This window comes from Helianthus annuus, chromosome 2, assembly GCF_002127325.2.
Source record: "Helianthus annuus cultivar XRQ/B chromosome 2, HanXRQr2.0-SUNRISE, whole genome shotgun sequence".
Lineage (NCBI taxonomy): Eukaryota > Viridiplantae > Streptophyta > Magnoliopsida > Asterales > Asteraceae > Helianthus > Helianthus annuus.
Genome location: NC_035434.2, coordinates 83,077,026 through 83,091,321, shown reverse-complemented (window position 1 = coordinate 83,091,321; position 14,296 = coordinate 83,077,026). Strand labels below are relative to the sequence as shown.

Below are 14,296 nucleotides of genomic sequence, written 5' to 3'. Positions count from 1 at the left end.
ATAGTTGTTACATTATGATGGTGTATGTGTTGATATTGGGTTAGGCACCACTGCACCACCAGATATTTGTGATTCATACGTTTGAAGCTGGGATTGGTAGCAATACAAGTAACGTGGGATCAATGCCTGATGCATGTCGACTTGTTAATGAAATGAATCTTAAATAAGAAAAGACTTGATGGATACATATGTAGGGAGAGGATCATAAGAAAACTAAATCTAAATAAGAAAACTAGAAAATTAACTGAAAAAAGCTTAAAAACATACCAATTTTTTTTTACAAATTTTTATAAAAAAATCGCTATTTTTTATATATAAAAAAATTAAAAAAAAATTGTTGTACTGCACATGTGCATTATATGTGTACTACACATGTGCATTATATCCGTAATAGTGCACATACAACAAATTTCTTTTTCTTTTTTTTTTTGAAAATTCTTTTCCATACATAAAAAATAGCGATTTTTTATAAAAAAAATGTAAAAAACAATTTTTTTTATATGTTTTTTAGGCTTTTTTTAGTTAGTTTTTTGGTTTTCTTACTTAAATAAGTTCTCTTATGATCCATCCCCTGTACATGTAACCCATGCATTTTTTTTTAAAAGCCTAAAATGGAAAACCGAAATTTTAACTTTGACTTTGGTCAATTTGTTTGAGCTTAAGAAACCGTAGCCTTACTGGGTAGGTACCAGTGGCGGACATAAGGCTTACTGGGGGGCAACCTCCGCTACGGCTTGGCACGGAAAAATTTGGAAAAATTAGTGTAAATTTTGGAAAAAATTGACGTTTTTTCGATTTCGTTACGGCTTATTTATAAAACGTTACGGCTTAGTTTCGTTTCTAGATCCGCCACTGGTAGGTACTATAGGCATTACCATGGCCTAACAGTAATCCTGTTTCAACCTTCGTAGGACTTTCTCTAGTGTTTAATAGTATTGTTTTGGTTGTTAGGACTTCTTTTAAAGTTAGCTTTGCTAAGCATGTGTGTGTGGTGTGTGCTTTTAGGCAGCAAGACAAAGTAATGGAGTAAAAATTGTCATACGTTTCGTAGTTTGTATTATAACAAGTATGTTTCAAAGTATCCTTTGTATTAAACTAGTACACACGAACTTTTATGAAGGAAATAATTTTGGAATGCCACTCAATTTTGTGAAGTTGTTCAGTTGGATGTAACATTCCCAATTTATACAAGTGCTGTGGTCTTCTGCATTGTTTAATATATTCAACTCATTTTATTTTTAAAAAACAGTGTCAAAGTTAAAGGTGTTTTAGAGTCGTGGTTTAGGGATTTAGCTTTTAAGCTTTGGAATGCCTAAACTTACAGAAACATATAAATACCACGGTCCAACTACCAAAATAGAACGAGCTAGAAATCCGAGCTCTAAAGGATTCATTTTTATATAAAAAAAGGTATGAAATTGGATGGCGGAAGTTCAGTAGAACCATCATCGTATGAATTGGGAGTCGGAGGAGGAGATAAAGTAGCTACGAAAAGTGAAAACTTACGTCTGTGTGATGGGTACAGTACAAGTCTTCAACAAAAAAAAATGAATATAGATGTAAAATTTGATACCGAATGTACAAGCTAAACCTGAAAATAAAAAATAAATAAAAAAGAGAAGATTTTATAACAAAACTGAGACCCAACAAATAATATAGGATACAAAAATATCATGTACTAGTTGTTTTGTGTGAAAATTATCTCCATCTTTGTGTTGATCCGACAGCTTGTGCGCCCATGAAAACCCCACTGGAAGCATCCATTGACCCTCTGAACGAAGCATACGCAACTTTCACTGATTCTGGAGCAAACTCCAACGGAAATGACTCCATAAAACATGCAGTGTTGATCCGAGTCCTCTCAAGCTCAGATTGTAGCAGCTCGCTGCTGCATTGTTGAGCCAGGGCCTACCAACACGTACATACACATTTTAATCATCCTTTTCCATGTTTAATAGCATCTTCCAAGTAATGTTATGGGGTTCAATAATCAAAAGTACAAATCTAAAGAATTTTCTTTTTCAAACTAATATTATAAAATGTACAAATTTACCAAAAAAATACAAAATAAACATGCTCATTTCCTACATTTTAAACTTAATCATAAAATATGCCATTAATTTAAGTTACAAAAAATGTATATATTTTTAATTTATAATAATTAATAGAAGGGTCAACCCACAAACTCGCTGATGTACCCGAACACGAGAGATGCAACAAAAAATGTTTTTGGGTTCAATTTGAAATTGACTCAAACCTGTTTAAACTAAACCAAAACCGTGAATCTGGTGCTTTAGGGTCTATTATGGTGTAGTCAAACATGTTTGTAAACCCTTCTTTTTAAGATCAGTTTTTTTTTTTTCGGCTAGAAAAGGAATACCAACCACAATCAAATTTACAAGATTGATTCAGATTTGTACCATGCTACTATGAAGATATAAAAGAAAAGGGGGTGTCTTACTATGAGGTCATCGGGTGATATGGTCCCTCCTTGCTGTTTGTCGTCATCATCACTTTCACGTGAGCAGCTCTCGGTGGCTTTGTCCAAAAGAATTCCTTGTAATGACTTGAGAGATTCACTTGCTCCAGACGTAAAGTACTGATTTAATATCGTCTCAAAGTATTCAAGCTGCACAAACACACACACACAGCCATCTTAAGCACCATTCCTTTTACTATGACAATATATATATTAATAAATAAAGTATTGTAAAGGACAGAAGATATTGTTGTCAAAATTTAAATCAAATTATGTTGTGTTGCAAAAGAATAACATAAAAAATAGGCAATATTACATGCATAAAGTTGTTTCACCTCAAGCATGAGTTGACAGTAACCATTTGCATCCAATAACTTAAGATTAGTGTCTTTATGTTCATGGAAGAGGCTGAGTAACGTGTCAATTAGACCTTCCACAAGAATCCCAAGTGTCTTATCAAGCAAGGGTTCACAACCAGCAAACACCTTCAAACATTCATATGTAAACATTAACACAATATGTCTTCAGGCTCCATTCAAGACTTTAAAAACAGACAAGATACCTCTGCATGGACAGTGACAAGAGTATGCATTAGTTCCACAGCTGGGTCCCGCACACCCTGCACAACACGAACACGTTTAACATAACTGAAGCATGCTGTTATTGCTAGCTTTAAAAGATTAGTAATGATTACTTTTACTGCAGGTGCTCCTCCCCATTGTAATCCAGCATCTAACAAGTAGTTAGTAGCGCCGGTTCTAACATATTGTGCCTGAGACAAGAGCAAAAAATATTTTTAAAAACCTCCTATGCCAATTTATTTGAAATAATTAAATTACTATTGTAATATACATGACACACTAACCATTTATTAAATTAAAGTAAAAATATTTTTAATAGTAATTTTAGTCAATCCAACCCGACGTTTGACTGCTTACCCAATGTGTACATTTTGACAACTCAACCAAGTTATGTAGAACTCAATGCACTTAGAAGTGGCTACTTAGATTTTGAGATGAGTAACACAAGAAATTATACTCATGTCTTTTTATACCTTTGCAAAAGTATACTCTGCAAGGACTTTCTCTTCAATAGCAGAGAAAGACTCAATCAGTTCTTCTTTGTCCTTATCGTCATCTTCCCCTGCGCTGTAAGAACTATTACATTTTAACTATATATCTATGGATATCACCTACATATAGAGAGAAAGATGGATGTTCAATACAGAACAACTTTAAAAGGAAAACTGAGAAAATCGCAGACACTTATACATTCAGATAATTCCATTCACTTTACTGGGCTCATTCACCAGAGTAGTATCAACGTAGAAAGAAGAAAAATTGCGTAACCGCAAAGAAGGAAACAAATAGATAAACAAACATCGAATATGAAAATTGCACCTTTTGAGTTTATAAGTCTAATTTTTTTACTCAAAAAATGATGATACATCATTTCCTATATCTAAATATGTACATTACCATTATTTTTGTAATTTACATCGAGATAGATGGTAAACGGGCAACAAGCTGCGCCGCTACCCCTTTTTGAATAGCAAAACTACGTCCATAGATCTCGGGGTCATAACATTACTATGCATGACCCTTTCAACAGTTGATGAAATTGAAAGTCAAATACTGATAGCAATGGGTATATTAGTATAAAGCATTGTAAAATAAAAATGCATCCACATACAATACTTACATACGAGTTTGTGCAACAATTGACCCACTAATTTATAAAGTTGGAAAACAAGCATTTTCTATCCTAGACCACATGTAATAAGTTAGGAATGATTAGTTTATATAAGCTCTAGCCTCAGAAGTGTTAAAATAGTGTTATTTCCATCTTTAAATATAGCTTAGTTTAACTTTTTTTTAATTGTAACATCAAACCCCATGGCTTAGTATCAGTTCTATGAATGAAATTGTAACATTGTCTTCATTATGAATGAAACGTTAATGAGAACTACTGTTTGTTGCTACAAATTATCATGCTATATAAACGCAAATGGTCATGGAGCTAGCCAGGCACTTTGAGTTGCCTTAAGAACGTAAAAAAGAGTGTGGCTGGTACATACCTGAACTTGAGACAGACATGTTTGTATTTATTGTACATTTCACCAAAAAGATCATCTTTGCAAAATCCAATATTACTCAAAACCATCAACAGTTGTTGTTGTGGATCGGTAATACTTCCAGGGCGATGATGAAATAAATTTTCTTCTTCAACATGAGAATAATATCCATTTTCATTTTCTTTAATCTGACCAAGCTCCCCTCCAATCTGCTCCATTTGGCCTAGTACATATAGTAACCATGTTAAGTACTAATTCAAACTAATACAAATGAAAATATGATCCTTTTTTTCATTTCATACCAGCAAAACCTAGCAGACAATTAAAAAATGAAACCCTAACAGATTCTTGAATTTCTTGGAGCAACATAAGAGTATCTTCTGTTGTAGCTTCATTTTTTAAAGACTTAATCATCCTGAAAAAAAAAATAAATAAATAAAAAGAGTTACCAAGAGACCTGATCAGGTGTAAAATCTTGACACGTCTATCTTGAGATATTATAATTTAAATGAACACGATAAACAAGAACATTGAGTCAAGTAAAAACATGTATTCTAATGCAAGATATATGATCTTACACATCAATCCGATCCATTGCTGCCACCATAATAGAACGAAATGCTAATGGTAAGGAAGAAATGGCATATGGGGATTTGTTCCTTTCTAACACAGTCACCGGGACCCATGATTCGTTTCTTGATTCCTCATCAATTGAAGTTCTCATCCATGAACAAAGCTTCATTATATAAAGTTTTGTGCTCTCAAACAGAAGAGACCGCAGTGATTCAACTGGTGTCATGAAATATAGTTAGCACTAATGCTCGAGGTCACAGCTCTGACCCATTTACCGTCGAATGGGTCTATTCGGGTTGTGTTTTATCTCTAGTGAGTAAAACAGATTAGTTCAAAAGGTTAAGCTGGTCAAAAGTTGCCATAAGCATATATATTTAGTGCATAAGACCTAAATACTTTTGTAAACAAATCAGATTTTTTTTTTTAAATAACATAGCTCTTGTAATCATTTTCTACACACTAACTGTTAAAAAAAAAGCATTCGATTCTTTGGACAAAATGAGTTACGAGTCAACCCGATTAGTGAAGCCAAAACAAAGGTAGAGCAGCAAAAGTTGAAGAACCTGCACTGGCGGGTGCTGCTTCTTTTGCATCAAAAGCTTGGCATGCTTTAGATATATCCATTATTGCATCACTCATATATGGACAAATAACATTCGCCTCTTCAAGTTCAAGAAACGTGTTTTGGACCTGAGCATTCAGACATATCTTGGTTGGTAAAAAGATAGCTAAGGGTGAAGGGGGTGCTCACCTAATAGGTGAGTCCCCTCTCTTACGCCAAACCAATCCCCGTGTGCCACGTCAACTCCCCTCTTAAACTCCCCTAACACCCCAATTTGATGGCGCCACTCCCCTCTTAGGTGAATTGGTTTTTTTTTTTTTTTAAAAAAAAAAAAAAAAAAAAGGAAAGCTGTGATTGGTCACTCCCTCTCTCTCTCCTCCCTCTCTCCTCGGTGGCGGCTCACCGTTTCTCTCTCCTCTCTCTTGGTCACCGCATGGTTGGCGGTGTATACCTAATCGGCAAAATGGGGCACCGATGGGGGTCACCGATGACACCCCGTATGCCATAATGCAAAACTATGCGTTCTGACAACTTTTGACAGTAATTTCATGGCAGCAAATGTGATAATATTTTGCAGAAGGAACTTGTACCTTGGATTCATATGCTGATATAATCTCATGTATCATTCCAGTTACAACTTCAAGAGAATGACCAAAATATCTCCCTTGTGCTTTTTCCTCACTTTTATTCTGTTCAGGAGAAGATTGGTATAATATTTATAGATAAATGTTTAAGTAAATATATATTAATAATGCAAGGATGGAAACAAAGACCTTTCCGAATTTTCCACTTGAAACAGAAAGTGCAACTTTCCAGAAGGGCGGTATCAGATGGATGATTACAGCTGTTAATCTTCGTATATACCTTCCTCTTAGAGCATCGAGTTCTTCAGAACCTGAATCAGTTGGTTGTGAATTTACCAAACCCCCATCCACCTGATAGTAGTACATAACACAGCTTTAAAATATTATTTTTCAAATAATCAAAGAGAATTGGGCAGTGTTTATAATAGAAAAAGATGTCAACTGATTCATGTAGGTCTTGCTGGATTGTCTTCCAAGTTTCATCTAACAATGCTTTCTCATTTAGCTTATTTTGCAAGTGGTCCATCCTTGATTCGTGATCAACCGTGCAGTTCTCAAGCAAAATTTGAATCCTACGATTCTGATAACCATCTCAAATATTATTAGTCTTCTGTCTTGTTAAGACAACTCAAACTCACTTTACAGGTGACCGACAGTGAAGAACAACCTCACCTGTATGCCAAAATATCGCCTTACAGGATCTGACTCGGGTTCCAGCTCTAATAGAAGCCTCACAGTATTCTCAAGCTACAAAAAAAAAAGTAATAATTACTCAATCACAGAAAATAAAATAACAAATATTATAACACTAGCATCAGATGACAGTATAAAATTTGATACTGGCCGTATACATCATGACATGCATAAGCATGTAAACTAACATCAGTAGTTGATTAAACATTAGTTGGTCATACCATCAATAAATAATACATTAATATACCCGATTATTACTTACTTCAAATTACACTGGCGTCAGATTCTATTAGAATGAGTAACTTGTGAATAAGTTAATTATCCAAAAACCTTTTTTAGTTAATAAAAATAATGCCTAAAGAAGTAGATAGGAACTAATTCAAAAAATTAGAGAGCCATGAAATTCAAAATAAAGACTTACATTTGTTAGATCAATGTGTGGATCTTCCATTGACTCGTAAAGCATGCGTTTAAAGTCATGCATTACCTTTTCAACTTCCTCAAGGACACGTTTTAGTATTCCAGCCTGTAACTTACAAAATCAATCTCTAACGACGACAGTGAATACTAAATGGAAGAATAGACCTATACTACAAAAGAAAAAGAAGTTAACATATATGTACATGAGTAGGGAGAACAATTGAGTTCGCTTTCCTATATTCTCTGACTGCCAAGTCGTATTCCCCTTTACGAATGTTTCCACGGATTGCACTTGGCAAATTGAATAAAGTGCGAAACCTCTGAAGCGTTCCTTGAACTGCCCTGATTTTATCTGCTTGAGCCTTGTTAAAAAAAGGATCATCAATATATTTATTCATCATAAATAAACAACGAAGCCATAATTTTAAGTCTAAAATGTTGTAAACCTGTCTTTCGAGTAGTGGTTCAAAAGCACGGTTAGCCATTGAATTGATTCCTTGGATACTGGTTTCTAAATAAGAGCTTCCACCTTCAGGATCTTCCTCTATCCTTTTTAGCTTTGACTCAATATCTGTATATAAATTCCTCATCAACCCATTAAAAGTAAACGGGTAAAAAAGTATATATGTACCTACCATCAATAGTGGTTTTGCAAGAGACGAAGCAGTCAAAATTTTCTTTGACTAGTTGTTTTCTCTGCTGAGTCCATCCTTTGAGGTCGGTTTTCAAAGCCAAAGTGCCAGCCTCCAAGTCTGCTGCACTAGTAAATTGGTGTATTCGACTAATGAATAATACTGGATCAAATCTCTCTGAGAAGAACGTCAACTTATCTGCAACAACATTTTCCAGTACTAGTATAAGGACTACATCTAACTAATAAAGAACATACTTTTGTGCTTAAATCCTCTGAAAATTAATAAAGAACATACTAACAAGTATGAAAAGTAAAGGAATAAATAATGAGCTTTCATGTGCAGTACTATTTCTTAGAGGATGAGTACCTCGAAGGTCTGCATCCACGTATTCATTATTGGATGGTTCAGTTGCTGTACGTTCAGTAATCAACCTCATAGTTCTGCTGCTTATAATTCTAGCATAAAAAATAAAGTAACCTTAGTAATAAACGAGTTGAAGAAACATAAAATCGACATTAACATATTAGGCGCAGATGGCCACTGTCAAGAACCATAATGCAGAAAAGATTGTAAAAATCCAGTTCTAAAAGTGAAAAACGAAAAACAGGCATTTGCACCAAATGAGAATTAGGAAGTAGGTAGGTAGAGCAAATTTAACCTACCCGAGTCCTAAAGGATCTATGCACTCCATGCCACGTGGCAAGGACTGCATATTGTTGAGCCCCTGTGTTTGTTTCCTCTCGATTTTTTGAACTACTGGAGCTGGAACTGCTTTTGACTCCCTCATCGCACGCACCCTTAGAGCAAGCTGCACAGCCCCAATTCAATCATTTTCCAAAAACAAACATTTACAGAAATGCATTATAAGTTATATTTATATTGCTTAGGTGTCTTGAGTAAAACAGATACCTTCTCCGTGAAGTGAAAACTGTATAGCTAAGCCTAATATACTCAACAAGTTAAACCTCCAAACAAGTCCATGGCTAGAGGCCAACCAGTTCATTGCTTTTGTAAATCTCTCTTTTAAGAAGAAAAAAGGAACACATTAAACTAACATGACTATAAGGTACAACTTTTAACACTAATAAATTCAACAACAACAACAATGAATAATAATAGATATATCAGTGAATGTTTTAGTAAATAATAAATGAGTGAGATTATGAATACATGCTAGCCTGAAAAAGTTGTTGATTTGCTTTAATAGGGGGAAAAATTACACAGATAAGAGAATGGGTGTGCATATACATCCAAAACTTGTACTGCTTTTGGGTTTCTTGATCTTACTTTATATAAAGAGAAAAAGCTAGAAGCATAAGACCACTTTTGTATGAATTCAGTTTATATAAATGTATCCAGTTCAGTGGTGAGCTAAAGCGCCAGATATCCTTAAATCTTCATATAATTTTGTGTTCATTGACATCATTAGTTATATAGATAGATCAATGCAAGACTCATGATCCTAAGTAGGCAAGTAAAGATACAAATTATATTTTACTAGGTGTGAGCAAATGACCAAACCATTCTGATTAACGAAAAGCAATCGGTTTCATGTTTAAACCCTTGCAACAAAATGTACAACAGCAACAGCAACAGCAGCAGCAGCTTAGTATAGAAACATGAAATTATAAATCTATCTATATTAAAAAGAAAAGAAAAGAAAACATAATGCACCTCGGATTCGTTGACTTGCTTCCATTTAGTAGGTTCTACGCCTTCAGGGAGTTTATTATCGTCAGCCTTTGGCTTCTTATCAACGGTGGAATCTTGTTCATCATCGCCGGATGATATGCAAAGCATCTCGACCTCCGAGTCCTCAGATTCCTCCTCATCCTCCTCGTCATCGTCGTCGTCGGAAACCCTAGGCTTGTTAGGCTGCTGCTTCTTCTTATTCTTCTTCTTTTTAGCTTTCGGTATTCGATTGCCGATCGTTTGCATGAAATTTTTGACGGGTTTTTTGGCCTTAGATTTACGTGATTTACCTTTAGACACCTTCTGCGGCACCTCTTCCTCATCACTGTCGCTCATTTTCGTTTCAGATTGGAACTGCTCTGCTACGGGAATATGACGATCGATCGATCGATCGGTGGATGTTTCTTTTCCTGCTCCTCCTATATTGCTTGATTTATTTATTTTTCTAAATATTTTTTAACTTTTAATAATTTGGTTAGGTGGTTCTAAATCCGTCAATCTGAAAATTAAAATAATATATACATGCATATGGCTAAGATGCTATTTCGTAACTTTTGAATGGTTAAGTGCTAAACTAGTAAAATGTGTGAATTATTAAGTGCTGAACCAATAAGATGTCAGAACCACTAAGAGTTAGTATAATGCTTAACCGTTAAGAGGCAAATGTCTGACCAATTCAGATTAGAGGTCTTAACCATTCAGACTCTGTATAATTCTTAATCATTCAGAGGAAAATATCTGAACCATTCAGACATTTGCTCGTGAAACAAACAGTCTGAACCATTAAGTGCTGAACTAGCAAGAGGCCTGAACTAGGGCTGTAAACGAGCCGAGTCGAGCTGAGCTTGACCCGGCTCGAGCTCGGCTCGAGCTTGAATTTCAAATCGAGCTGAGATTTGAGGCTCGAGCTCGACTCGATTAAAATTCGAGCTAGCTAAAAAGCCCTAAAAATGAATCTTATCAAAGAATCGCAAAATATACTACCTAAAAAGCCCTAAAAATGAATCTTATCATAGACTAAGGGCCATAATTGCAATTATATTTAACCAAATGGCTAAATATGCAAGTATAAATAGTTAACTCACTTTGTACATTTTCTTTACCTTCTTTAATAGGGGAGATACTCTCTTAGTTTTTGTCTTCTGAGCGATGTGGGACAAAAAATCAAGAATGTAAAACCTTATCGAGCTGGCTCACGAGCTCGCGAGCCGAGCCAGGCCAAGCTTGAGCTCGGCTCGTTTACAAACCGAGCCGAGCCGAACTGGCTCGTTTACAATCGAGCCAATTTCGAGCCGAGCTCTTTTCGAGCTTTTTTTGAGCGAGTTTCGAGCGAGCTGCGAACCACGAGTTTTTTGAACACCCCTAGTCTGAACCATTACGAGCCGGCATGCAAAAAAAATTATGGTAAACTACAAAGGAGTAAGGATGAGCACGATATATGTTCAGTACTGAATCGGTACCGGTACTGAAATACGGGGAAAATTGGTAACGGTATTTATCGGTGTTTTACCCGTAAATACCGGTACCGTACTGATACCAGTACTAAAAATGGGGAAAATAGGAATCGATACCAAATATCCCCAGTACGGTTCAATACCGGTACCAAATGTCCATCCCTACAAAGGAGTTCACATAGTGTCCAGTCAGATTAAAACACATGTGAAACGTAGGCTAAATTAGTCGGCAACTAGGATTTAGCCTCTTTATTTTTAACTATCGGTTGAATTTTGGCCTCACTTTTTCCATTTGCCAGCTCATTTAGCCTACTCTTTTTCATCCACCGATTGAATTTATCACGTGTTTTACACGTATTTTTTGTGAACCCTGTTGTGCATTTCATGGTTTTTTATTATTGGTGCATATTTTGTATGTCCGCCCTGTGCGAATAGGCTAGATAGAGCATGTATTGAATATTGTATAGATTAGTGTGAAATCGGACCAGTTTTGTAAAGTGAAAGCCAGTTCGTACGAATGGCACATTCGCACGAACTGGACTTCACATTAGTCCGAGTTACATTCGCTCGAATGTGCGCATTCATGCGAATGGACCCTAATCTGTCCCTATGGTGCATCCGCTGATAAAGTCCATCCGTCTTTACATGTATGTGCGGATGGGCTATGTCTATATATATGGATGAGGTCTTCTCATTTGGACAAGTTTTGGTTCGGAGAGGGGAAACTCTGTTCAATTGGTTTCACGGTACTGTAAGATCAAAACATTAATAGAAACCAGTTTAAATTAACCTGTTCGGTGTCTATTCTGCTTCTACTCCTTTCTTGTCAATAATATTTTACCGAATCGATTATCTCGAGGCCAAAACTCTGTCAAACTCGCCGGATCCTGGAATCTCATTTATGTTGGCAGATCCTGTCCAGCGTTGTTTAAGTTACTATTTTTATCTTTGTTTATTTTTAACTATCGAAAATGCAAGTGTATTCTGTTAATTTATCAAAGATCATGTTGTCTATTCTAGTGATTTCCTGACTAGCTTTCAACAAGTATTTATAATTTCAGTTTGATGGATAAATTTATTCTACAAAGTTTCTTAATAATAAGAGGTGTACAAAGATATAATAGATCGCAAAATATAACACAATGTGGAGCAAATTATAACACAATACCGAAACATATAACACACTGTCGAAGAAAAAAAACATAATAACACAAATATAGAAAAAACACAATGATTTAAACAAAAAGTCTAGAATCTACAAGCTAAACATCTTAAAACAAAAGCCTAAAATCTTACATCATAGAGTTTGATGAGATGGTTCCAATGCCGCTTGAATGAGATCAATCAAAATCTGTTTGATACCCTTTTTACGACTTCTTATTTTTAGGAGACTTTGTATTTTTAACCGTTGAATATGCATGTGTATTCTGTTAATTTATCAAGGTCAACTTGTCTATTCTAGTGATTTTCCCAAGTAACTTTGACAAAGTATTTATAATTTCAGTTTGATAACTAATTGTAAGATGGTGTTCCACCCGATGTCATCTTCTGTCATGTATTGGGTATTTCATGGAAATCGCGTATTTCACAGATATTGGGTATACACACAAGTATCAGTTAGACTCGTTAGTTTGCTAATAGTTACTTATTGAGATTCTCAACTACATTTCTTACTATTTTATTGGGTTTCCTCCTGAATTGGTGTATAGGCATTATCGCCTAGTGGAGATGGATATGATCGGGTGGTTCTGTTGGTGGCACGATGATACTCCATTGGTCCGTCAGTGATCCAAATTTGCCGTTCAAAAAAAAAAAAAAAAAAACATTTCTTACTATTTTAAGATTTATATAATTTTCTAACAAATGATATTATAAATATAGAAACTAAAATGTGAGGGATTAGTCAATTACTCTTACACAAGGACATAGCAAAATTAAAATAAAATCACTTTTTTTATAATGACATATATTTGGATAATCAGGTTAGGTATCTCATACCTAAATACCCGCCTAAGTTGTATTGAGTGTTTTCATCTAACATCCTTTTTAATGACATTTGAAACTACTCCTAATACCCGAGTGAGTCTTCTTAAAAAGGGATGTCAACCATTCATACTGATTTTGACACACCAGGCCTGACTCCAGCAAGAACACCATCAAGGAGGAACGCCAGGCCTAGCACCATTGTGGGAACGTCCCTCTTATTCAACTTTGAACATAAGACCTTAAAGGAGTTCAAACTCTTACCATCACCCCGTGCCATTGAACCATAAGGCCAATTGCTTTCGTCTAACATCTTGGTTGTCGACTATATAGATTAAAAGTAATCATTGTTGGTAATTAAATATTCACACTTTATAAAAGATAAATGACACTTTGACATTATAAAATGACACTTTAATGTCAAAAAACGCAACATGATGTTTTAAAGGTTAAAAAAGTAATTATCAAACAAACATAATGTTAGTCTCGTGTATGGTTGAAAAGTAGCGTAATAGAAGGATGATGAATGATTTCAGCAACAACATACTATGGAAACAATGAAACATTACTATCACAAATGAAAAAAAATGAAACCTTAGAAAAATGTTTCATACACGGTGGCAAACAATATTGTAGACTCAAAAAAATTATAAAAAAACTTAACATAAACAAACAAATTAAGAGAAACAAATGATATGCCATCAATTATACATATTTTATATGTATATTTACCCTAAATTTATGTACTTTGAGGCTTTATTATGATAAAACACTACCTAAATCAATTTTTTTTTTTTTACTTTTGTAGGATTTGAAGGTGCAAAACTAAAAAAAATCTTTAGGCACACCACCATGATGCACAGCTAGGCCACCACCTCAAACTCGCCTTATGAAAAATAGTAAGAATCAAACAAACTTGGTGGGCAAGCAAAACAAGTACAAGCACACCTGTGCATAAAAGGGCACAATCATGCCTCCAGAAAATAAAACCAGACAAGACAAATTAGCAGACAAGAAATACACCATCTGTGGGCATTGTCGGGACAAAAGGACAAGGCACATTCATATACACCTGACTCCAGCACGACTATAAAAAGAGGCCTTCTCCAATCATTTGAAGCATGCCTTGTTATGCCTTAAGCATTGT

At 35.1% G+C, this 14,296-nt stretch overlaps 1 protein-coding gene across 2 annotated transcripts; it reads right to left on the bottom strand.

The window, feature by feature from the left end:
• Window positions 1-1,544: 1,544 nt before the first annotated feature.
• LOC110919540 (exocyst complex component SEC5A) lies at window positions 1,545-10,092 on the bottom strand. Of its 2 annotated transcripts, none has more exons than XM_022163809.2 (21): window positions 9,695-10,092; window positions 8,683-8,828; window positions 8,387-8,475; window positions 8,021-8,215; window positions 7,832-7,956; window positions 7,589-7,747; window positions 7,387-7,491; window positions 6,945-7,019; window positions 6,715-6,852; window positions 6,462-6,623; window positions 6,279-6,377; window positions 5,690-5,816; window positions 5,132-5,342; window positions 4,856-4,968; window positions 4,557-4,776; window positions 3,534-3,627; window positions 3,174-3,251; window positions 3,042-3,098; window positions 2,815-2,964; window positions 2,462-2,629; window positions 1,545-1,908 (listed from the first exon to the last, which is right to left on the bottom strand). In XM_022163809.2, the coding sequence occupies exons 1-21, from the start codon at window positions 10,046-10,048 to the stop codon at window positions 1,699-1,701; spliced, it is 3,075 nt and encodes a 1,024-aa protein (XP_022019501.1). In that variant the 5' UTR covers window positions 10,049-10,092; the 3' UTR covers window positions 1,545-1,698. The 2 variants fall into 2 exon arrangements, with proteins under 2 accessions (XP_022019501.1, XP_022019505.1); XM_022163813.2 differs by lacking the exon at window positions 9,695-10,092 and adding an exon at window positions 8,930-9,110.
• Between the last annotated feature and the right edge of the window lie 4,204 nt (window positions 10,093-14,296).